This window comes from Pleurodeles waltl, chromosome 2_2, assembly GCF_031143425.1.
Source record: "Pleurodeles waltl isolate 20211129_DDA chromosome 2_2, aPleWal1.hap1.20221129, whole genome shotgun sequence".
Taxonomy (NCBI): Eukaryota; Metazoa; Chordata; class Amphibia; order Caudata; family Salamandridae; genus Pleurodeles; species Pleurodeles waltl.
This window is the reverse complement of record NC_090439.1, coordinates 850,866,279-850,891,377: the sequence shown is the minus strand read 5'-3', so window position 1 is coordinate 850,891,377 and position 25,099 is coordinate 850,866,279. Positions and strand designations below refer to the sequence as shown.

Here is a 25,099-nt window from a genome sequence, read left to right as displayed (position 1 = left end):
ATCAAATCAGAACACTTTCACATGGTCACGCTACAAGACGTGTTACCACTGCTAAAGCAACAAAACTACATGACAACCTTAGATCTAAAGGACGCGTATTTCCACATACCGATACATCCCTCGCACAGGAAATACCTAAGGTTCGTATTCAAGGGAATACATTACCAATTCAAAGTGTTGCCGTTCGGTATAACAACCGCACCAAGAGTATTTACAAAATGCCTAGCAGTAGTAGCTGCACACATCAGAAGGCAGCAAGTACACGTATTCCCGTACCCAGACGATTGGCTAATCAAGACCAACTCCCTAACAAAGTGTTCACACCACACGGATTATGTCATACAAACCCTCTACAAACTCTGTTTCTCCATCAACTATACAAAATCTCACATTCTGCCGTGCAAAACACAGCAATACTTAGGAGCAACAATCATCACAACAAAGGGAATAGCCACTCCAAGTCCACAAAGGGTTCAACATTTTCACAAGGTTATACAAGCCATGTATCCAACACAAAAGATACAGGCAAAGATGGTATTAAAACTCCTAGGCATGATGTCCTCATGCATAGCCATTGTCCCAAACGCAAGACTGCACATGAGGCCCTTACAACAGTGCCTAGCATCACAATGGTCACATGCACAGGGTCACCTTCTAGATCTGGTGTTGATAGACCGCCAAACATACATCTCGCTTCTATGGTGGAACAGTATAAATTTAAACAAAGGGCGGCCTTTCCAAGACCCAGTGCCACAATACGTGATAACAATAGATGCTTCCATGACAGGGTGGGGAGCACACCTCAGTCAACACAGCATCCAAGGACGATGGGACGTACATCAAACAAAGCTGCATATAAATCACCTCGAATTGTTAGCAGTATTCCTAGCGTTGAAAGCATTTCAACCCATCATAACCCACAAATACATTCTTGTCAAAACAGACAACATGACAACAATGTATTATCTAAACAAACAAGGGGGAACACACTCGACACAGCTGTGCCTCCTGGCACAAAAGATATGGCAATGGGCAATTCACAACCACATTCGCCTAATAGCACAATTCATTCCAGGGATCCAAAATCAACTAGCAGACAATCTCTCTCGAGATCACCAACAAGTCCACGAATGGGAGATTCACCCCCAAATTCTAAACACTTACTTCAGAATTTGGGGAACACCTCAAATAGACCTATTTGCAACAAAAGAGAACGCAAAATGCCAAAACTTCGCATCCAGGTTCCCACACAGGCAGTCTCAAGTCAATGCTCTATGGATGAACTGGTCAGGGATATTTGCGTACGCTTTTCCCCCTCTCCCTCTCCTTCCATATCTAGTAAACAAATTGAGTCAAAACAAACTCAAACTCATACTAATAGCACCAACATGGGCAAGACAACCTTGGTACACAACACTACTAGACCTGTCAGTAGTACCCCATGTCCAGTTACCCAACAGACCAGATCTGTTAACACAACACAAACAACAGATCAGGCATCCAAACCCAGCATCGCTGAATCTAGCAATCTGGCTCCTGAGATCCTAGAATTCTGACATTTAAACCTCACCCAAGAATGTATGGAAGTCATAAAACAAGCTAGAAGACCATCCACTAGACACTGCTACGCAAGCAAATGGAAAAGATTTGTTTGCTACTGCCATAATAATCAAGTTCAACCATTACATGCATCTCCAAAGGATGTAGTGGGATACTTACTACATTTACAGAAATCAAATCTAGCCTTCTCTTCCATAAAGATACACCTCGCAGCAATATCTGCATACCTGCAGATTACCCATTCAACTTCACTATTTAGGATACCTGTCATTAAAGCGTTTATGGAAGGCCTAAAAAGAATTATACCACCAAGAACACCACCTGTTCCTTCATGGAACCTCAACATCGTCTTAACAAGACTCATGGGCCCACCTTTTGAACCCATGCACTCTTGCGAAATGCAATTCTTAACGTGGAAGGTTGCATTTCTCATTGCCATCACATCTCTAAGAAGAGTAAGTGAAATTCAGGCGTTTACTATACAAGAACCTTTTATTCAAATACACAAAAATAAGGTAGTCCTAAGAACCAACCCTAAATTTTTACCAAAAGTTATTTCACCGTTCCACTTAAATCAAACGGTAGAACTACCAGTGTTCTTCCCACAGCCAGACTCAGTAGCTGAAAGGGCACTACATACATTAGACATCAGAAGAGCATTAATGTACTACATTGACAGAACAAAAGAGATTAGGAAAACAAAACAACTGTTTATTGCATTTCAAAAACCTCATACAGGAAACCCAATATCAAAACAGGGTATAGCCAGATGGATAGTTAAGTGCATCCAAACCTGCTACCTTAAAGCAAAGAGAGAGCTGCCCATTACACCAAGGGCACATTCACCCAGAAAGAAAGGCGCTACCATGGCCTTTCTAGGAAACATTCCAATGAACGAAATATGTAAGGCAGCCACATGGTCTACGCCTCACACATTTACTAAGCACTACTGGGTAGACGTGCTATCCGCACAACAAGCCACAGTAGGTCAAGCCGTACTAAGAACTTTATTTCAGACTACTTCCACTCCTACAGGCTGAGCCACCGCTTTTGGGGAGATAACTGCTTACTAGTCTATGCCCAACATGTGTATCTGCAGCTACACATGCCACCGAACGGAAAATGTCACTTACCCAGTGTACATCTGTTCGTGACATTAGTCGCTGTAGATTCACATGTGCCCACCCGCCTCCCCGGGAGCCTGTAGCCGTTTGGAAGTTATCTTCAACATTTGTACATTTGTAAATATATTACTTAAACCTTAGTTGGTACATACTTATTCATTCCATTGCATGGGCACTATTACTAACATACACAACTCCTACCTCACCCTCTGCGGGGAAAACAATCTAACATGGAGTCGACGCCCATGCGCAATGGAACAAAGGAGGAGGAGTCCCTCGGTCTCGGGACTCGAAAAGACTTCTTCGAAGAAAAACAACTTGTAACACTCCGACCCAACACCAGACGGCGGACTATGCACAACATGTGAATCTGCAGCGACTAATGCCACGAACAGATGTACACTGGGTAAGTGACATTTTCCTTTCAGAGCAACAGGCCAATGCTGGTCAAGCTGTCTTAAGAACATTATTTCAAACAACTCCTACTCCCTCTCCCTACAGGCTAGCCACCGCATTTCTTGGGGAGAGTAACTGCTTTGTAGTCTATGCATAGCATGTGTATCTGCAGCTACACATGCCATTGAATGGAAAATGTCACTTACCCAGTGTACATCTGTTCGTGGCATGTAGTGCTGTAGATTCTCATGCACCTCTCTCCTCCCCGGAAGCCTATAGTTGTTGCAGTTTTTTATTTTTTGTACATATGTAGATACATTTACATTTGCATGAACATCTATTCTTATTTCTATTTCTATACAACATTTATATTATTATACTCCATCACTCCTTCCTACACCCTTTTGCGGGAAACAAATCTAACAATGGAGTCGATGCCCATTCACAGTATGACCGAGAGGAGGAGTCAGTCGATCCAGTGACTCCAAAAAGACTTCTTAGAAGAAAAAGAACTTGTAACACTCCGAGCCCAATACTAGATGGCGGAATAATGCATAGCATGTGAATCTGCAGCACTACATGCCACGAACAGATGTACTCTAGGTAAGTGACATTCTCCATAACATTACACATGTACTTTAGTTAATCTAGCTACACGTTCCATGACCAGTTTACAAACTGAAGCTGTGGCAGATCCCAGCACAACAGAGCACGTTTTCTGGTGTTAATTGGTGCAACAATCAGAAGTAATCCAAGTGCAAAAGAAATCCCAACATCCAGTTATTCACAGGAATAAATGAAAAGAATACCAATGAGTCATTATTTCTGTTTGGTTGCACTTAATTAAAAGAGCTGTACCGAATATGAGAGCAGTATTCATGCTGAATACAATATGCATATTGTAGAAGAGAATTATTGTGATATTACAAATAAAGATTCCTTTTTTGAATAGTAATTGTATGTATGTCATCGAAACATTATGTTGATTTACATTCAGCCTCATATTTTGTACAGCTACTTTTACTGATTGCAGTATAAATCTCATGAATAATTATTATTCCGAGTATGTTTTATTTTTTGGCTAGTGCATGTTCTCATGGCCTTCTTTACAGTTGAATGAGGTTTGAGAACTCTTAGCATAACACATCTAAATGGCCTTTTGTAGGTTTTCAGAGAGCCATCCCTTGATGTTTGTGAGTTTTGTGTAACAAAGCTGTGTTGATCTATGCAGGGATGCTGTGGCGATGAAACCAGTCTAATGGAGGTAGAGGGTTCCCACCCATCCAGGACACTTGGTCTTACTACTGCAGAGCTCAAACAACTGCTTCTGAGAAAAGAGGAAACCCATGATAACTTGCTTCAGGACCTGGAAAAACATGTATTGGTAAGAATGTAGCCCAAAGTCCGTCTTTGGTTGTAGACTTTCCCTTTTTGTTCTTATAATAGGTCTGTGTATTGTGTGCAGATGAAACTGGTGCCTAAGAGCAGTTTTTAGCATTTTGTCAGCTACTGATATTTTTTATATATAGAAAATATAGTTTTCATTCACAGAAGAAAATTCACAAAATTCCCCTGTATCAGAAACCCTTCATTTTTTTTTTTAAATGATCTTTCACATGCCTTCTCTTGTTTTTCTTTTTGTTTGCCTCGTCGTTTCACGGTAAAGGAGCAAGAGCGAAGCAAATGCTCTAACTTCCTCTGCCTGTTGTACCGAGATGCAGTGCCATAACCTACAGTTTTTCTCTCCACCTCATAAAATGGGCAGCTTCCCAGTCCCCAGAGGAGAAAGCACCCACTGTCAACTGGGTCATCTATATCTAGCTCATATCTGCCAATTATCCTTTCCTTGTTCATTAAATAATCATAAGGAGTCATTCTTTCCTTCTTGTCGCCACCCTTTCTACCTAGAGTAAACTTCAGACTTTTCCCCAGTTGTATTTGAATGTAACATTATAGTTTGTTTTTCAAATATCCATTGTCAGAATCCTCACAACATGAAGGTTTGTTCATGTCTTGGAAATGCACAAACTAAGCTTGTAATTGAAGCTAGAAAATGACTGTGCCTGCAGTAAGTATGACCATCTCCCTGAAAAACTGTGTTTCCACTAATAACTGCAAAAATATATGCCACAGCTAGTCTTGAATGGGATTATTTACAGCTAATTCCCCCACCCAGGAAATCCTGTCAGTTTGCCTTTGGAGCTGACCTACAGGAAACTGATGTGGCCATCTGTTATGCTTGTAGAAAGAACTGAAGGACGGAATGCTGAACAATGTCAGACACACCCCAGTGCAGAGATCTGTGCCTAAATCCATATAGTTATTTTTACTACACATGTTATCACAGTTTGGATCCAGCCATATGCAAATCAGTTTTGACCTTGCTTCTCATGGGAACAGTCCAGTCCGAACTGCCAGGCCAGGTCCTCCCTGTACTTGAAACAAGCATCTTGCGACCGGTTTCGGGTACCACCCCTCATCAGCCAGGCTAGCTTGGCTCCAGTGGCATGGGGAGCACAGGGCCCATGTCTGGGCATACCCAACCCACTTAAGGCGACAAATGTATCTGTTATGCTTGTACATAGTTTTGTTCCCTTTACTTTGTATTTGTTCCCTGTGCAAAAAAAAGATGCCACCTTAGTCACATTGGCGTTCCGTGTTTTTCATCATTTAAACATCTGGGAACTGGGTGCTGTTCACTCCATGTCCGTAACAACTTCAATTTATGGGACAGAACTGTGCAAGTCTGTTTCTGTACTACTTCCTTTGTGACAGGTATTGGTTGTAACTAGTGTTAGTTTTGGCAGCCTTTGCCCCTCTCCAAATTAGGTTATGTTTCTCTCAGTAAAGAATTGTTGCCATTTTCATAACTAACACAGAAAACAAACATCAGGCAATAAGAGGCAGGCATACTTGGCAAACATTGAGGCATATTTGGAAACAAATAAAACACAAAAGTCGCAAAGGCAATGCACAACAGAAAGCATAATAATGAAGTGTGTTAATGGGTTTTCCCTTACTTGGTTATCTGTGGGCAGACTGGGTCACAACAGTGCCTCACCTCTACGAGCTTTCTCCCATGCAACCGCTTTCCTTAGCCCGGGGATGTCGTCTTGTCCCAGTGGCCATCTTGTATTACCCGTATGCATCTTGGCTCAATAGGGCCAGCACAGGACATAGTGGGGCATTCTCCTCCTGCATGCAGGCTACTCTGTTATACTGCTTGTTGGAGAGCAATTGGAGTTTCAGCAATTTTACACCATGATAATATGGACATACTTTCTTAATATCATTTTCTTATTTTAATTCTGAAAAGTATTGTGACAATCACTGATAGTTTGAATATGTTACAATCTTGTGTTCCGAATCCAAGGTGGTCGAACCTCTTCCAGGAACACCTTGCCTGCTGTTTGGCACTATAAGAGGGACGTCCATTTTGGGTCCAATTGCATTGCAGTATGCTTATTTAATTGCTCACTCTCTGGATTTAATTCAGACATCTGGGTTTGTTTCTGGACATAGTAAGTCTTTTATACGCACCAAGAAGGTTTCTACAACCGTTGCCATGAAGACCTGCTCTTGAAAGTGGGACTGAGTTAGTCTTGAAGGACCCTTGCCAGGAAAAAACTATTCCAACTGGAAATGTACCTGCCACGACTCCCATGTCTTGCAATGCTATCGACTGCAACCCTGTGTTTTATAGATGAGTTTCCCAATGGCCTTAAACCTGTAGCCACAGAGCCATCCATTAAGGAAGGATGGGTTATTCGCTTACCACTGCGGTCAGTGTCCCACTGTACTAACATTTCAAGTAGCAGTTTGCATCTAGGTCTTTGAATATATTTAGCTGGGCCTGCTTGGGAGACTGCACACTTGGACAGCCAATGACTTTTGATAGATAGCTAAGGACATTTCTGGATGGTTGAGAAAATCCAACTCTTATGCCAAAAGATTCTGATCTCATAGTGATATCTCAAGCCCAACAGAGAGGAGTGCCACAGCTGGCTTCAGGATAGTGTCTGTCTGTGGAATGCGAAGCCCACCATGGTTGCTATTCTAATGAGTCATCTGACTCTGGTCTCCTGGAGAACCTCCTCCGAGCACATCGCCCCCTGGACTTAGAGTGTTGTTTTAAGACGTTCAAATGCCAACCCATGAGTTGAGCTTTGGTTAGATCTGATGTCTTTTCTCTATTCTATAGATTCCAAATAAGATTCAGATTTTATTTTTAAATAGACTTCGACAGAAAAATGACTTGGGGTTTTTCAGTTTTTCACTTGACTAGTTTTGAGGGCAGTCACAGGCTTTTCAGGGAGGTACTGTGGAGTAGAAGAGCTCATAACTCAAAAGTCAACCAACAGAAACAATAACATATTATCCAGCCAAGTGTTAATCTTTTATGCAAAAAATAATGTAATCAAACCACATAACAAAATTTACACAGTTAATGAAAGAGACATACACTCTGTTGCTATTGACAGTGAGGCACTACATTCCGTACTTCCCCTTGTCTTTCCAGTATCTCCCTTTTCCTCCTGGAATGTTCGAGTTCCCAGTACACTACAAATTTTAGGCAACCATTAGGTACGGATGCAAATAGCTTCATTTCTCTCACAAGTGAGTGGCACAATTTCAGTTCAGTGTCTCTTTATCCATTCTTGGCAAAACGCCTAAATGAGCTTGTGGACCCATCCGTACGTTTGCAGTATTTAATCCCTTGTGTAGGATTGTTCCTGACATTTTACCTACTGGCTTCTTCTACAGCTCTGTCAGCATCCTGCTCCTGTCCTCGCAGTCGTCTCTTCTAAGATGTAGGCTTTCACCACTGTGTATTGTGGCCTCTGAGTTAATCAGTAGGGTGGGCCTGTGCAACAATGACAGATCTCAGCAGCAGCGATTCTCCTGATTGGCTATGGCAGCATCTTGGGGTAATAGTTGCAGCATTCAGCCTGATCTTCTTGCAAAGCTGCCCTCTGTCAGTTGTGGCATGTGGTCCAATTAGGGCATCTAGTTCAGCGGTAGTGCACTACTTTATTATCGCAGCACTAGTCTATGAGCCCACATCAGTCAGACAGGCTCAGAACGCTTTTTTCTGTTTCAGGCTTAAATGCACTTTATGGGTAAACTGAGCAGGGGGAACCTCTTCACAGCACTAGCCCACTGGTCTTAAAACACACAGTGCCCTGCTATTATATATGTGCTATGTAGGAAGTTGGCTCTGTATGTGCTATTTCAAAGTAAGGAATAGCATGCACAGAGTCCAAGGGTTCCCCTTAGAGGTAAAATAGTGGTAAAAATAGATAATACTAATGCTCTATTTTGTGGTAGTGTGGTCGAGCAGTAGGCTTATCCAAGGAGTAGTGTTAAGCATTTGTTGTACATACACATAGACAATAAATGAGGTACACACACTCAGAGACAAATCCAGCCAATAGGTTTTTGTATAGAAAAATATCTTTTCTTAGTTTATTTTAAGAACCACAGGTTCAAATTCTACATGTAATATCTCATTCGAAAGGTATTGCAGGTAAGTACTTTAGGAACTTCAAATCATCAAAATTGCATGTATACTTTTCAAGTTATTCACAAATAGCTGTTTTAAAAGTGGACACTTAGTGCAATTTTCACAGTTCCTAGGGGAGGTAAGTATTTGTTAGGTTAACCAGGTAAGTAAGACACTTACAGGGCTTAGTTCTTGGTCCAAGGTAGCCCACCGTTGGGGGTTCAGAGCAACCCCAAAGTCACCACACCAGCAGCTCAGGGCCGGTCAGGTGCAGAGTTCAAAGTGGTGCCCAAAACGCATAGGCTAGAATGGAGAGAAGGGGGTGCCCCGGTTCCGGTCTGCTTGCAGGTAAGTACCCGCGTCTTCGGAGGGCAGACCAGGGGGGTTTTGTAGGGCACCGGGGGGGACACAAGTCCACACAGAAATTTCACCCTCAGCAGCGCGGGGGCGGCCGGGTGCAGTGTAGAAACCAGCTTCGGGTTCGCAATGTTAGTCTATGAGAGATCTCGGGATCTCTTCAGCGCTGCAGGCAGGCAAGGGGGGGGTTCCTCGGGGAAACCTCCGCTTGGGCAAGGGAGAGGGACTCCTGGGGGTCACTTCTCCAGTGAAAGTCCGGTCCTTCAGGTCCTGGGGGCTGCGGGTGCAGGGTCTCTCCCAGGCGTCGGGACTTTAGGTTCAAAGAGTCGCGGTCAGGGGAAGCCTCGGGATTCCCTCTGCAGGCGGCGCTGTGGGGGCTCAGGGGGGACAGGTTTTTGTACTCACAGTCTTAGAGTAGTCCTGGGGTCCCTCCTGAGGTGTTGGATCGCCACCAGCCGAGTCGGGGTCGCCGGGTGCAGTGTTGCAAGTCTCACGCTTCTTGCGGGGAGCTTGCAGGGTTCTTTGGAGCTGCTGGAAACAAAGTTGCAGCTTTTCTTGGAGCAGGTCCGCTGTCCTCGGGAGTTTCTTGTCTTTTCGAAGCAGGGGCAGTCCTCAGAGGATGTCGAGGTCGCTGGTCCCTTTGGAAGGCGTCGCTGGAGCAGGATCTTTGGAAGGCAGGAGACAGGCCGGTGAGTTTCTGGAGCCAAGGCAGTTGTCGTCTTCTGGTCTTCCGCTGCAGGGGTTTTCAGCTAGGCAGTCCTTCTTCTTGTAGTTGCAGGAATCTAATTTTCTAGGGTTCAGGGTAGCCCTTAAATACTAAATTTAAGGGCGTGTTTAGGTCTGGGGGGTTAGTAGCCAATGGCTACTAGCCCTGAGGGTGGGTACACCCTCTTTGTGCCTCCTCCCAAGGGGAGGGGGTCACAATCCTAACCCTATTGGGGGAATCCTCCATCTGCAAGATGGAGGATTTCTAAAAGTTAGAGTCACTTCAGCTCAGGACACCTTAGGGGCTGTCCTGACTGGCCAGTGACTCCTCCTTGTTTTTCTCATTATTTTCTCCGGCCTTGCCGCCAAAAGTGGGGCCTGGCCGGAGGGGGCGGGCAACTCCACTAGCTGGAGTGTCCTGCTGGGTTGGCACAAAGGAGGTGAGCCTTTGAGGCTCACCGCCAGGTGTGACAATTCCTGCCTGGGGGAGGTGTTAGCATCTCCACCCAGTGCAGGCTTTGTTACTGGCCTCAGAGTGACAAAGGCACTCTCCCCATGGGGCCAGCAACATGTCTCGGTTTGTGGCAGGCTGCTAAAACTAGTCAGCCTACACAGATAGTCGGTTAAGTTTCAGGGGGCACCTCTAAGGTGCCCTCTGGGGTGCATTTTATAATAAAATGTACACTGGCATCAGTGTGCATTTATTGTGCTGAGAAGTTTGATACCAAACTTCCCAGTTTTCAGTGTAGCCATTATGGTGCTGTGGAGTTCGTGTTTGACAGACTCCCAGACCATATACTCTTATGGCTACCCTGCACTTACAATGTCTAAGGTTTTGTTTAGACACTGTAGGGGTACCATGCTCATGCACTGGTACCCTCACCTATGGTATAGTGCACCCTGCCTTAGGGCTGTAAGGCCTGCTAGAGGGGTGTCTTACCTATACTGCATAGGCAGTGAGAGGCTGGCATGGCACCCTGAGGGGAGTGCCATGTCGACTTACTCGTTTTGTCCTCACTAGCACACACAAGCTGGCAAGCAGTGTGTCTTTGCTGAGTGAGAGGTCTCCAGGGTGGCATAAGACATGCTGCAGCCCTTAGAGATCTTCCTTGGCATCAGGGCCCTTGGTACTAGAAGTACCAGTTACAAGGGACTTATCTGGATGCCAGGGTCTGCCAATTGTGGATACAAAAGTACAGGTTAGGGAAAGAACACTGGTGCTGGGGCCTGGTTAGCAGGCCTCAGCACACTTTCAATTGTAAACATAGCATCAGCAAAGGCAAAAAGTCAGGGGGCAACCATGCCAAGGAGGCATTTCCTTACACAACCCCCCCCCAAACGAAAGAGGATGAGACTAACCTTTCCCAAGAGAGTCTTCATTTTCTAAGTGGAAGAACCTGGAAAGGCCATCTGCATTGGCATGGGCAGTCCCAGGTCTGTGTTCCACTATAAAGTCCATTCCCTGTAGGGAGATGGACCACCTCAACAGTTTAGGATTTTCACCTTTCATTTGCATCAGCCATTTGAGAGGTCTGTGGTCAGTTTGAACTAGGAAGTGAGTCCCAAAGAGGTATGGTCTCAGCTTCTTCAGGGACCAAACCACAGCAAAGGCCTCCCTCTCAATGGCACTCCAACGCTGCTCCCTGGGGAGTAACCTCCTGCTAATGAAAGCAACAGGCTGGTCAAGGCCATCATCATTTGTTTGGGACAAAACTGCCCCTATCCCATGTTCAGAGGGCATCAGTCTGCACAATGAACTGCTTAGAATAATCTGGAGCTTTGAGAACTGGTGCTGAGCACATTGCTTGTTTCAGGGTGTCAAAGGCCTGTTGGCATTCCACAGTCCAGTTCACTTTCTTGGGCATTTTCTTGGAGGTGAGTTCAGTGAGGGCTGTCACAATGGATCCATATCCCTTCACAAACCTCCTGTAATACCCAGTCAAGCCAAGGAATGCCCTGACTTGAGTCTGGGTTTTTGGAGCTACCCAGTCCAGAATAGTCTGGATCTTGGGTTGGAGTGGCTGAACTTGGCCTCCACCTACAAGGTGTCCCAAGTAAACCACAGTTCCCTGCCCTATCTGGCATTTGGATGCCTTGATAGAGAGGCCTGCAGATTGCAGAGCCTTCAAAACCTTCCTCAGGTGGACCAGGTGATCCTGCCAGGTGGAGCTAAAGACAGCAATATCATCAAGATAAGCTGTGCTAAAGGACTCCAAGCCAGCAAGGACTTGATTCACCAACCTTTGGAAGGTGGCAGGGGCATTCTTTAAACCAAAGGGCATAACAGTAAACTGATAATGCCCATCAGGTGTGGAGAATGCTGTTTTCTCTTTTTCTCCAGGTGCCAGTTTTATTTGCCAGTACCCTGCTGTCAAGTCAAAGGTACTTAGGAATTTGGCAGCACCTAATTTGTCTATGAGCTCATCAGCTCTTGGAATTGGATGAGCATCTGTCTTGGTGACAGAATTGAGCCCTCTGTAGTCCACACAAAACCTCATCTCTTTCTTTCCCTCTTTGGTGTGAGGTTTGGGGACTAAGACCACTGGGCTAGCCCAGGGGCTGTCAGAGCGCTCAATCACTCCCAATTCCAGCATCTTGTGGACTTCCACCTTGATGCTTTCCTTAACATGGTCAGACTGTCTAAAAATTTTGTTCTTGACAGGCCTGCTGTCTCCTGTGTCCACATCATGGGTACACAGGTGTGTCTGACCAGGGGTTAAGGAGAAGAGTTCAGGAAACTGTTGTAGGACTCTCCTACAATCAGCTTGCTGTTGGCCAGAGAGGGTGTCTGAGTAGATCACTCCATCTACTGTGCCATCTTTTGGGTCTGATGACAGAAGATCAGGTAGAGGTTCACTCTCTGCCTCCTGATCCTCATCTGTTACCATCAACAGATTCACATCAGCCCTGTCATGGAAGAGCTTAAGGCGGTTCACATGGATCACCCTCTTGGGGCTCCTGCTTGTGCCCAGGTCCACCAGGTAGGTGACCTGACTCTTCCTTTCTAGTACTGGGTAAGGGCCACTCCATTTGTCCTGGAGTGCCCTGGGAGCCACAGGCTCCAGAACCCAGACTTTCTGCCCTGGTTGGAACTCAACCAGTGCAGCCTTTTGGTCATACCAAAACTTCTGGAGCTGTTGGCTGGCCTCAAGGTTTTTGGTTGCCTTTTCCATGTACTCTGCCATTCTAGAGCGAAGGCCAAGTACATAGTCCACTATGTCCTGTTTAGGCTCATGGAGAGGTCTCTCCCAGCCTTCTTTAACAAGGGCAAGTGGTCCCCTTACAGGATGACCAAACAGAAGTTCAAAGGGTGAGAATCCTACTCCCTTCTGTGGCACCTCTCTGTAAGCGAAAAGCAGACATGGCAAGAGGACATCCCATCTCCTTTTGAGTTTTTCTGGGAGCCCCATGATCATGCCTTTTAATGTCTTGTTGAATCTCTCAACCAAGCCATTAGTTTGTGGATGGTATGGTGTAGTGAATTTATAAGTCACTCCACACTCATTCCACATGTGCTTTAGGTATGCTGACATGAAGTTGGTACCTCTGTCAGACACCACCTCCTTAGGGAAACCCACTCTGGTAAAGATACCAATGAGGGCCTTGGCTACTGCAGGGGCAGTAGTCGACCTAACGGGAATAGCTTCAGGATACCTGGTAGCATGATCCACTACTACCAGGATATACATATTTCCTGAGGCTGTGGGAGGTTCTAGTGGACCAACTATGTCCACACCCACTCTTTCAAAGGGAACCCCCACCACTGGAAGTGGAATGAGGGGGGCCTTTGGATGCCCACCTGTCTTACCACTGGCTTGACAGGTGGGGCAGGAGAGGCAAAACTCCTTAACCATGTTGGACATATTGGGCCAGTAGAAGTGGTTGACTAACCTCTCCCACGTCTTGGTTTGTCCCAAATGTCCAGCAAGGGGAATGTCATGGGCCAATGTTAGGATGAACTTCCTGAACAGCTGAGGCACTACCACTCTCCTAGTGGCACCAGGTTTGGGGTCTCTGGCCTCAGTGTACAGGAGCCCATCTTCCCAATAGACCCTATGCGTTCCTTTTTTCTTGCCTTTGGACTCTTCAGCAGCTTGCTGCCTAAGGCCTTCAAGAGAGGGACAGGTTTCTTGTCCCTTACACAGCTCCTCCCTTGAGGGTCCCCCTGGGCCTAAGAGCTCAACCTGATAAGGTTCAAGCTCCAAAGGCTCAGTTCCCTCAGAGGGCAGAACTTCTTCCTGAGAAGAGAGGTTCCCTTTCTTTTGCTGTGTTGTAGTTGGTTTCCCAACTGGCTTTCCTGTTCTCTTGGTAGGCTGGGCCATTCTTCCAGACTCCAGCTCTACTTGTTCACCCTGTGCCTTGCATTGTGCTCTTGTTTTCACACACACCAGTTCAGGGATACCCAGCATTGCTGCATGGGTTTTTAGTTCTACCTCAGCCCATGCTGAGGACTCCAGGTCATTTCCAAGCAGACAGTCCACTGGGATATTTGAGGAGACCACCACCTGTTTCAGGCCATTGACCCCTCCCCATTCTAAAGTAACCATTGCCATGGGATGTACTTTTCTCTGATTGTCAGCGTTGGTGACTGTGTAAGTTTTTCCAGTCAGGTATTGGCCAGGGGAAACCAGTTTCTCTGTCACCATGGTGACACTGGCACCTGTATCCCTCAGGCCCTCTATTCTAGTCCCATTAATTAAGAGTTGCTGTCTGTATTCTTGCATGTTAGGCGGCCAGACAGCTAGTGTGGCTAAATCCACCCCACCCTCAGAAACTAGAATAGCTTCAGTGTGGACCCTGATTTGCTCTGGGCACACTGTTGATCCCACTTGGAGACTAGCCATACCAGTGTTACCTGGATGGGAGTTTGGAGTGGAACCTTTCTTGGGACAGGCCTTGTCTCCAGTTTGGTGTCCATGCTGTTTACAGCTATGACACCAGGCCTTTTTGGGATCAAAGTTTTTACCCTTGTACCCATTGTTTTGTGAAGAGGCTCTGGGCCCACCCTCCTGTGCAGGTTTTTGGGGGCCTGTAGAAGACTCTTTACTATTTTTAGTTTTGGTTGTCTCATCACCCTTCCCCTGGGGAGTCTTTGTGACCCCTTTCTTTTGGTCACCCCCTGTTGAAGTCTTGGACACCCTTGTCTTGACCCAATGGTCCGCCTTCTTTCCCAATTCTTGGGGAGAAATTGGTCCTAGGTCTACCAGATGCTGATGCAGTTTATCATTGAAACAATTACTCAATAGGTGTTGTTTCACAAATAAATTGTACAGCCCATCATAATTACTTACACCACTGCCTTGAATCCAACCATCTAGTGTTTTCACTGAGTAGTCAACAAAGTCAACCCAGGTCTGGCTCGAGGATTTTTGCGCCCCCCTGAACCTAATCCTGTACTCCTCAGTGGAGAATCCAAAGCCCTCAATCAGGGTACCCTTCATGAGGTCATAAGATTCTGCATCTTTTCCAGAGAGTGTGAGGAGTCTATCCCTACACTTTCCAGTGAACATTTCCCAAAGGAGAGCACCCCAGTGAGATCTGTTCACTTTTCTGGTTACACAAGCCCTCTCAAAAGCTGTGAACCACTTGGTGATGTCATCACCATCTTCAAATTTTGTCACAATCCCTTTGGGGATTTTTAACATGTCAGGAGAATCTCTGACCCTATTTATATTGCTGCCACCATTGATGGGTCCTAGGCCCATCTCTTGTCTTTCCCTTTCTATGGCTAGGAGCTGTCTCTCTAAAGCCAATCTTTTGGCCATCCTGGCTAACAGGAGGTCATCTTCACTGAGAGCATCCTCAGTGATTTCAGAAATGTGGGACCCTCCTGTGAGGGACTCACTATTTCTGACTAACACAGTTGGAGACAGGACTTGAGGGGTCCTGTTCTCCCTATTTAGGACTGGAGGAGGGACATTGGCCTCCAAGTCACTAATTTCTTCCTCTGTGAGGTCATCATCAGAGGGGTTGGCTTTTTCAAACTCTGCCAACAGCTCCTGGAGCTGAATTTTGGTAGGTCTGGAGCCAATGGTTATTTTCTTTATATTACAGAGAGACCTTAGCTCCCTCATCTTAAGATGGAGGTAAGGTGTGGTGTCGAGTTCCACCACCTGCATCTCTGTATCAGACATTATTCTGCTAAGAGTTGGAATACTTTTTAAAGAATCTAAAACTGTTTCTAGAATCTAATTTCAAACTTTTAACAAACTTTTAAACTCTAAAAGACAATGCTAAACAGGGACTTAACACACAAGGCCCTAGCAGGACTTTTAAGAATTTAGAAAAATTTCAAATTGCAAAAATGAATTTCTAATGACAATTTTGGAATTTGTCGTGTGATCAGGTATTGGCTGAGTAGTCCAGCAAATGCAAAGTCTTGTACCCCACCGCTGATCCACCAATGTAGGAAGTTGGCTCTGTATGTGCTATTTCAAAGTAAGGAATAGCATGCACAGAGTCCAAGGGTTCCCCTTAGAGGTAAAATAGTGGTAAAAATAGATAATACTAATGCTCTATTTTGTGGTAGTGTGGTCGAGCAGTAGGCTTATCCAAGGAGTAGTGTTAAGCATTTGTTGTACATACACATAGACAATAAATGAGGTACACACACTCAGAGACAAATCCAGCCAATAGGTTTTTGTATAGAAAAATATCTTTTCTTAGTTTATTTTAAGAACCACAGGTTCAAATTCTACATGTAATATCTCATTCGAAAGGTATTGCAGGTAAGTACTTTAGGAACTTCAAATCATCAAAATTGCATGTATACTTTTCAAGTTATTCACAAATAGCTGTTTTAAAAGTGGACACTTAGTGCAATTTTCACAGTTCCTAGGGGAGGTAAGTATTTGTTAGGTTAACCAGGTAAGTAAGACACTTACAGGGCTTAGTTCTTGGTCCAAGGTAGCCCACCGTTGGGGGTTCAGAGCAACCCCAAAGTCACCACACCAGCAGCTCAGGGCCGGTCAGGTGCAGAGTTCAAAGTGGTGCCCAAAACGCATAGGCTAGAATGGAGAGAAGGGGGTGCCCCGGTTCCGGTCTGCTTGCAGGTAAGTACCCGCGTCTTCGGAGGGCAGACCAGGGGGGTTTTGTAGGGCACCGGGGGGGACACAAGTCCACACAGAAATTTCACCCTCAGCAGCGCGGGGGCGGCCGGGTGCAGTGTAGAAACCAGCGTCGGGTTCGCAATGTTAGTCTATGAGAGATCTCGGGATCTCTTCAGCGCTGCAGGCAGGCAAGGGGGGGGTTCCTTGGGGAAACCTCCGCTTGGGCAAGGGAGAGGGACTCCTGGGGGTCACTTCTCCAGTGAAAGTCCGGTCCTTCAGGTCCTGGGGGCTGCGGGTGCAGGGTCTCTCCCAGGCGTCGGGACTTTAGGTTCAAAGAGTCGCGGTCAGGGGAAGCCTCGGGATTCCCTCTGCAGGCGGCGCTGTGGGGGCTCAGGGGGGACAGGTTTTTGTACTCACAGTCTTAGAGTAGTCCTGGGGTCCCTCCTGAGGTGTTGGATCGCCACCAGCCGAGTCGGGGTCGCCGGGTGCAGTGTTGCAAGTCTCACGCTTCTTGCGGGGAGCTTGCAGGGTTCTTTGGAGCTGCTGGAAACAAAGTTGCAGCTTTTCTTGGAGCAGGTCCGCTGTCCTCGGGAGTTTCTTGTCTTTTCGAAGCAGGGGCAGTCCTCAGAGGATGTCGAGGTCGCTGGTCCCTTTGGAAGGCGTCGCTGGAGCAGGATCTTTGGAAGGCAGGAGACAGGCCGGTGAGTTTCTGGAGCCAAGGCAGTTGTCGTCTTCTGGTCTTCCGCTGCAGGGGTTTTCAGCTAGGCAGTCCTTCTTCTTGTAGTTGCAGGAATCTAATTTTCTAGGGTTCAGGGTAGCCCTTAAATACTAAATTTAAGGGCGTGTTTAGGTCTGGGGGGTTAGTAGCCAATGGCTACTAGCCCTGAGGGTGGGTACACCCTCTTTGTGCCTCCTCCCAAGGGGAGGGGGTCACAATCCTAACCCTATTGGGGGAATCCTCCATCTGCAAGATGGAGGATTTCTAAAAGTTAGAGTCACTTCAGCTCAGGACACCTTAGGGGCTGTCCTGACTGGCCAGTGACTCCTCCTTGTTTTTCTCATTATTTTCTCCGGCCTTGCCGCCAAAAGTGGGGCCTGGCCGGAGGGGGCGGGCAACTCCACTAGCTGGAGTGTCCTGCTGGGTTGGCACAAAGGAGGTGAGCCTTTGAGGCTCACCGCCAGGTGTGACAATTCCTGCCTGGGGGAGGTGTTAGCATCTCCACCCAGTGCAGGCTTTGTTACTGGCCTCAGAGTGACAAAGGCACTCTCCCCATGGGGCCAGCAACATGTCTCGGTTTGTGGCAGGCTGCTAAAACTAGTCAGCCTACACAGATAGTCGGTTAAGTTTCAGGGGGCACCTCTAAGGTGCCCTCTGGGGTGCATTTTATAATAAAATGTACACTGGCATCAGTGTGCATTTATTGTGCTGAGAAGTTTGATACCAAACTTGTCAGTTTTCAGTGTAGCCATTATGGTGCTGTGGAGTTCGTGTTTGACAGACTCCCAGACCATATACTCTTATGGCTACCCTGCACTTACAATGTCTAAGGTTTTGTTTAGACACTGTAGGGGTACCATGCTCATGCACTGGTACCCTCACCTATGGTATAGTGCACCCTGCCTTAGGGCTGTAAGGCCTGCTAGAGGGGTGTCTTACCTATACTGCATAGGCAGTGAGAGGCTGGCATGGCACCCTGAGGGGAGTGCCATGTCGACTTACTCGTTTTGTCCTCACTAGCACACACAAGCTGGCAAGCAGTGTGTCTGTGCTGAGTGAGAGGTCTCCAGGGTGGCATAAGACATGCTGCAGCCCTTAGAGACCTTCCTTGGCATCAGGGCCCTTGGTACTAGAAGTACCAGTTACAAGGGACTTATCTGGATGCCAGGGTCTGCCAATTGTGGATACAAAAGTACAGGTTAGGGAAAGAACACTGGTGCTGGGGCCTGGTTAGCAGGCCTCAGCACACTTTCAATTGTAAACATAGCATCAGCAAAGGCAAAAAGTCAGGGGGCAACCATGCCAAGGAGGCATTTCCTTACATGCTACATACACACTCAGCATGCCAGAGCAAAAATGTCAGAGCAAGGTTGTATGTTCCTCATAACAGCGAAACATTCCCAGAGAGAGGTAAGTAGACCATACTCACCCGGACACAGATTTAAAAGTCTGGTTACACTATGGATTGACAAAACATGGTATGCTGCTACCTGTTACTGGATGTAAACAGGGCATGGACAGAAGGGAATATACTCATAACATGATGGGCACCTGGTTTAAAGGGAAGAGTGGAATGGAGAGTAGAAAGAATTTGGTTCTAATCACGCTAGAGCACAAGGCTTTTGAGTCAGTGACATTTGGAATACTGCCTTCTCAGTTGACGTGACTTTAGCTAGGTTCTTAAGGCCTTCTTACCACAGCATACCTCTTCTCCGCTGTGGTCATGCACAGTTTGGATGACAAGTGCAAATTATGCTTTTATCTTTATTAAAAGAGAATCTGCATTTGCCAGACCAGCCTTTTGTGATCTTTGGGGGCGACAATGCCAGCAAGGCTGCCACTAAAGCCACCATTGCTATTTAGATAACAAGAGACATAGCTCTTAGCTGCACTATACATGGATCACAACCTCCATCCCATGCAAAGGCACAGTCCACCTCTGCTATGACGGTGGTGTTGTCATTCTCTTGCCATTACTGTGTTAGCTCTCTCCAATTATCAGAGCACTTTTCCTGGCCTCTCTGCCATTGCTCAGAACTCACAACCTCATTGGCTCTTTTCTCAAATTGAACAAAGCTGCTGACATCATGCATACATGCAAGAGTGGGTGTAAAGTGAGGTGGAAGGGTTAACCGAAGATTGCTAGTGCCAGATTGCTAGTGATGTATATCAACAATGAAGCCAATCCACTTATTGGCGCTCTCCTCGGCAAAGGATTGGATCCAGAAGCTTGTAAATTAAATGCCTATATTTCATTTATTTGCTACAAATTGTTCATTCTGCCATGACACGTTTCGGCCGAACCACACATTGCAACTTAGGCATTCTCAATAGTGATAGTTATTTTTGTAGTCTTAATTTGGCCCATTATATATTATAACATAAATCACCTGGTAAATAAAATCCATGCCATTAAAATGTAAATCAAAGTTACAAACTGCATAATAAGTCATCGATTTCACTGAAATCTCAGTGGGTTCATACATACTTCACCCAGTTTCACTTTTGAAGAACCTGAGTCATGTTTAGTTCATTAAGTCATAACAAATACAGTTGGCCAATCACAGTTATGCCTAGATGTGAGACGTGGTTCATCTATTGAATCTTTTTCAGCAAATATATTGTATTATTGAACCATCACAATTGTGAACAAGTGGGCTCATTTCAGTGTTCAGAGATCTCATATGCAGTCACATGCTGGAAAAATTATTATGCAGCAGACTGTTATGAATAGACATGTATTCATAATACGATAAATCTAATTTTTTAATACTGTATTTTATTAGTTTTTAATTAGTGCAAGAAATTAAATATTCGGTGCTAGATTCCTGTACCATACATATATTTTCCTGAATTACATTTTGCTCACAGTAACACTCTGAACGAGATATGTCGGAAGGGAGCAGCTGTGTGCATATTTTAGGAACTGATAGGAAAAAATGGTCTGTAGGATATCAAATGAGGCCGGGCCAGAAATCGAGAACCACAGTATTAACCACTCCAATGCTAATAACATACCCAAACGGTTGTCTCGAAGACATCCTGACTATAATGCTGACCAGCCTCCAGGAATTTAGTCAACAATTGGGCCCACTGTGAAATCTCTCCAGCCGCTTTTTTGTCCGTGCATGCTTGTTTCATTTGATGTTCCTCTGCTACTCCCCACTCCTGCAATTCCTCACCCACAGGTCAAAAGACGGTGCCCTTCAACCAGGTACATGTGCCCTTCTGACTACATGTCATTTCACCAACAGTAGGGCCAGCTGTGCAAGCTTAGGCTGCATTTTACAACCCTTGTGATTGGGAGACTGGTACCCCGTTCTGTGCGGGATAGCAACAAACTACAAAACTCCTGCACCTGCCTACACTCCTAGGCCAAGTGCATAAAGGATGCACCAACCTCCCCACAGCGCTCACATTTTGCTCCTCTCGTGTACTCTATTTTATTGATTGTATATGGCGCGACGTGTGGTGTAGGAAGTGGAGCAATTTAAATCTAACGTTGCATCAAACTGTGCGCACCAACCCCGCAGCTCTTGTCCAAACTGAGTTGGTAAAGGGCATGTCCAATTCCTGGTCCCTAGCGGCCCGAGCCACAAATTGTTTGAGTCATGTCACCCGTGAGTGCTCTGTAAAACAACCCGATAAGGTGTCGCCCATCTCCCCAACTAAGCAGCCCATCCAGTACTCCAGTGGGCATAGGTTCTGCAGAACAATCCAGCTAGACTTCCCTTGCAACCCTTTCTAATTTAGCATAGTGCAAAAAATGTGCTGGACCAACCTCAACTGTGTCCTGAAACTAAATAGACGTTTCCCCTGGTGATAAATCCCCTGCAACCTAGCATCCTCTCGCTCTTCAACATTCCATGGATAAGTCCCTATCTATATTCCTAAAGGGTATCAGGTCCCACAATTGCATTTCCCTTCTGTATGGGGGGGGGTGCACGCCAAAGAACCCTCTGCACTACCTGTTCCCAAATCCCAGTTATGGTCGTTATAAGGTATGGGACTGGACTGCCGGACCTGCTCCATCACATCAATAACTGTGGTAGAGACAGGCCAGCCTCCTCAGCCCCCAGTCGATGCTTCTCCCAGTTGCTTGAGTCTGTGAGGCATTTGGCAGCATGTTGTAGGCAAGTGGCATAAATAACACTTCACATCCGGAGTAGCTAGTCCACCGTCCACAATGTCTTTCGTGAGCATCGCAAACAACACTCTGCTGCTTTTTGCAGCCCATATTAAAGAACGCGGTTGCCTATCCAGCTTCCTAAAAAAAAAACTCCTCTCTCAGTCGGTAAAGGGAATTATGGACCAAATACAGAGACCATGGAAGAAAGACCATCTTTGCAATAGCGGCTCGAACGATCAGGGAGAGAGGAAGTCAACACCCTGTCCACATTCTTAAGCATCAAATGTGTGACTCAAATCCCAAATTATCGGAACCCCCCAGCTCCCACCTGAGTCCCAAATTCAGTAGGCGATCCAGGCTCTGCCCGATCAGTCCCCCAAGAGGGAGTATTGACCCACAGTCCCAAGGCATCACTGAATGAGTTCAACAGCCTTAAAAACAATGGAACCGATTCTCTGGGGAAATTAACATATACCAATCCATCAAGACTCCATGAGTGACAGCTCCAACTCTGGTCCCCCAGGGTTCCATCTCTTTGCGCAGCAGCAGTACAAGAGGCTCTATGGCTAACACGAATAGAAGAGGGGGCAACCTTGGCATGTTCCTCTACCCACCCTCCAGGGTGAAGGGAGCTCCCACCCACTCTGATGCAAATAGTGGGATCAGTGTAAAGGAGTCGAATCCAGGAACAATATGTTGGACCAAACCCCATACCCCACATCACTGACTCTAGCTATCCACAGTGTTGAATGCGTTTTCAAGATCCAGTGTTGTGTAGCAATTTTAGTTATAGCTCCTTGCACATTATTTTACACTAGGCCTGCCGCTGTGCACTTTAACCTAGATATATTTTATTCAGCTTCGGTTATTATTTTAACAACAGCTACATTTGCGTTTTTTTTTAATTGCTCTCTATCTTCCCAGGGGAAGCGAAAGGGCAGAACCAGAGCTTAACATGCTGTGCTCTAATATAGCCAAGGTAGGAATTAGTCTATTAACTACTGACAATATGGTAGCGTTATTTCTATGCATCACTCTCCTTGTCCCAATTTTATTCCTGTCAAGCTTTATAGTCCTGGTTATTGCAGTTCATGCTTTATTATCTAAGATGCAGTTGCTTCATTAAAAACCGTATTGAAACATACACTGCCTCTGCTTGCCCTTGTATTTGTGAGACTAATGTAACTGAGAGAAACGGATGAGATCTGAGTGACCACGATTTCCCTGAAGAGTCAATTGTGTCATGCGCTTGGCTGCCCAATCATCCCTGCTCTTGGGTAGAGATGAGGCACTGCTAGTTAGCCAGAGCAAAACCCGGATTAGGCCGACAGGTGTCACATGTAGTGGGTTAGACTCAGTCCTCCACACCGCAGGCAATTCTGCCGCTGTAATCCAGTAGTTTTACTAGAATAATGAGAGCCTACGCGACACCAGGGCGGTCAGAGCCATCTCCCAGTCTGCATCCAGGGCACCATGCAAAATGTGTCAGTCTGCTGCATTTGTCCTCATGAACCAACTCCTGAACTGCCCCCTGAAACCTGGTCACCAGGATTTTACATTATATTTTAAGGTCTGTGTTCAGCATGGTGAGGGATCTATATGAAGAGGCATCCACCAGGTTGCCTCCGTGTTTGAGCATCAGGCATACTATTCCCTCCCGCATGGACCGTGGTAGGAGCCCACTCCCCTTGGCCTCCCGGAAGACATATAATAGTTTCTCCTTGAGAATAGCAGAGTAGGTATGATAAGATTCAACCAGGAGCCCATCACTGCCCAGGGCCTTGGACTTATTGAGTGCTTTCACAGCTTCACCCACCTCTCCATGGACAGGTTCATTTCCAATTCTTCTGAGTTCAATCCACAGCTTTGGCAGTCCCACTTTGGCCAGTACCCTATCGGACTCAACATCAGAATGCAGTTGGTCTGCGCGATAAACAAATTTAGAATGCCCCAATAAGGCCACAAGAATATCTTTACGCCTGGTCTGTAGTCAACCCCTTAAATTGCAAATGTGCAAGATGGGGGAGGGGGGATCTAATTTTCTCTTCGCAGAATCCACGCTAAAAGCTTACCAGATTTGTCATCCTCCCTGTGTAGCAACTGGCGATATGACTTCAGTGTGGTTCTATCTAGTTAATCCCAGAGGCCATGCATTTCTTTGTGTACCTTGAGAGCCTCTACACGCATCTTTCCTCTGAGAAAATCTCCCTCCTCTGAATGTCTGCCAACCGCCCTTCCAAATCCTTGAGTTCCGCTGTAATGCGCCGACAGACACAGCCCACAGTTCCAATACAAGTCCCCCGGAATACTGCCTTAAATGCTTCCCACTCAACCGCCCTGCTAATTGTGGACCCCCAGTTCTCTTCTAGGTGATTCTCCAGGGCTCTTCCCACGTCCTCTAAGCACACCGTATCCGTGAGAAGATCAGACAGCATGCACTAGGATCTAATGCCTCCCAGCTTCTCTCGCCATGACAAAGACAGAAGTGCTAGGGCATGATTTGACAAGAACATCCCCATATGCATCACTGCGGCCACTCCGGGAGATCTAGACCTCCTAATAAGAAGCGGTCCTGTCGGCTATAAGTGTTGTGGGTCCAAGAATGACAAGTATATTTCTTGCCTTCTGAGTGCAATGAGAGGCATCCATCAAACAGCCTTAAGTTAAGCATCACCCTCTGCAGCAAGGCCGACATCAGCAGTTTAGTGCACTTCTTGGGTGGATAGCAATCTGGGGCCATAACTAGTGTAAAATTGAAGTCTTCAGCCGAAAGTATGGGGGTGTCCACGCTATCCTACAGCAAGTCCTACATCCACGTAAAAAAGTGGTGCTCATCAGTGTTAGGGGCGTATGAGTTCAATATTGTGAGTTCCCTGCCGTCTAGCGTGCCCTGCAGAAGTATGCAGCATCCCTCCCTGTCTGCTTCACTGTGTGTGTGTGTGTGTGTGTGTGTGTGTGTGTGTGTATGTTTAAAAGGAACTCCGAGGGCCACCCAGATTGACAACCCCCTGGCACAGAAGGATGCCTACAATTGACCCCCCACCCCCTCCCCATTTCTTACTGAGCCTTTGAGTTTAGTCTGTCATAAAATATGTCTCCTGGAGAGAGGCGATTTGAGTTTTGTGTCTCTTGAGGAACGAATTAACTCTGTATTTCTTGGCACATCCACAAAGTCCCTTGACGTTCCACGTTACCATATTAATGTGTTCTGCCATAGACGCCAAAGTGTAAATACTGTGCCCCACCCCTTAAGCACCTTCCCACCTGCAGCTTTACATTGAACCGTCCAACATTGAGAGCTGTGTACCCTCGAGCATTCAGCACTATAAAGAACATCAAACAAAAGGTCCCCCAGCAGGGGCTAAATGTACAAACTAAACCTCACACCCTGGACATACAGCCTAACAACACTCTAAACTGCAAATCCCATATGTCAGTTGCTGCCAGGACCCACAGCCTAACTTCCCTTTTCCCAACCATAGCCTACCCCTAGTGTGTAGAAGCAGCCCAACTGTTGTCTATCTCCAGTTTGCAGAAGAATAATGAGGACCACTCCTC

At 46.2% G+C, this 25,099-nt stretch overlaps 1 protein-coding gene across 2 annotated transcripts in view; it reads left to right on the top strand.

The window, feature by feature from the left end:
* The window catches only part of VIRMA (vir like m6A methyltransferase associated), a 627,318-nt gene that overhangs the window by 449,980 nt on the left and 152,239 nt on the right, over positions 1 to 25,099 (top strand). For both annotated transcript variants that reach the window (XM_069220484.1, XM_069220485.1), the window contains exon 19: positions 4,312 to 4,464. In XM_069220484.1, coding sequence (XP_069076585.1) covers positions 4,312 to 4,464 — 153 coding nt within the window. The remainder of the gene's footprint in view (positions 1 to 4,311; positions 4,465 to 25,099) is intronic.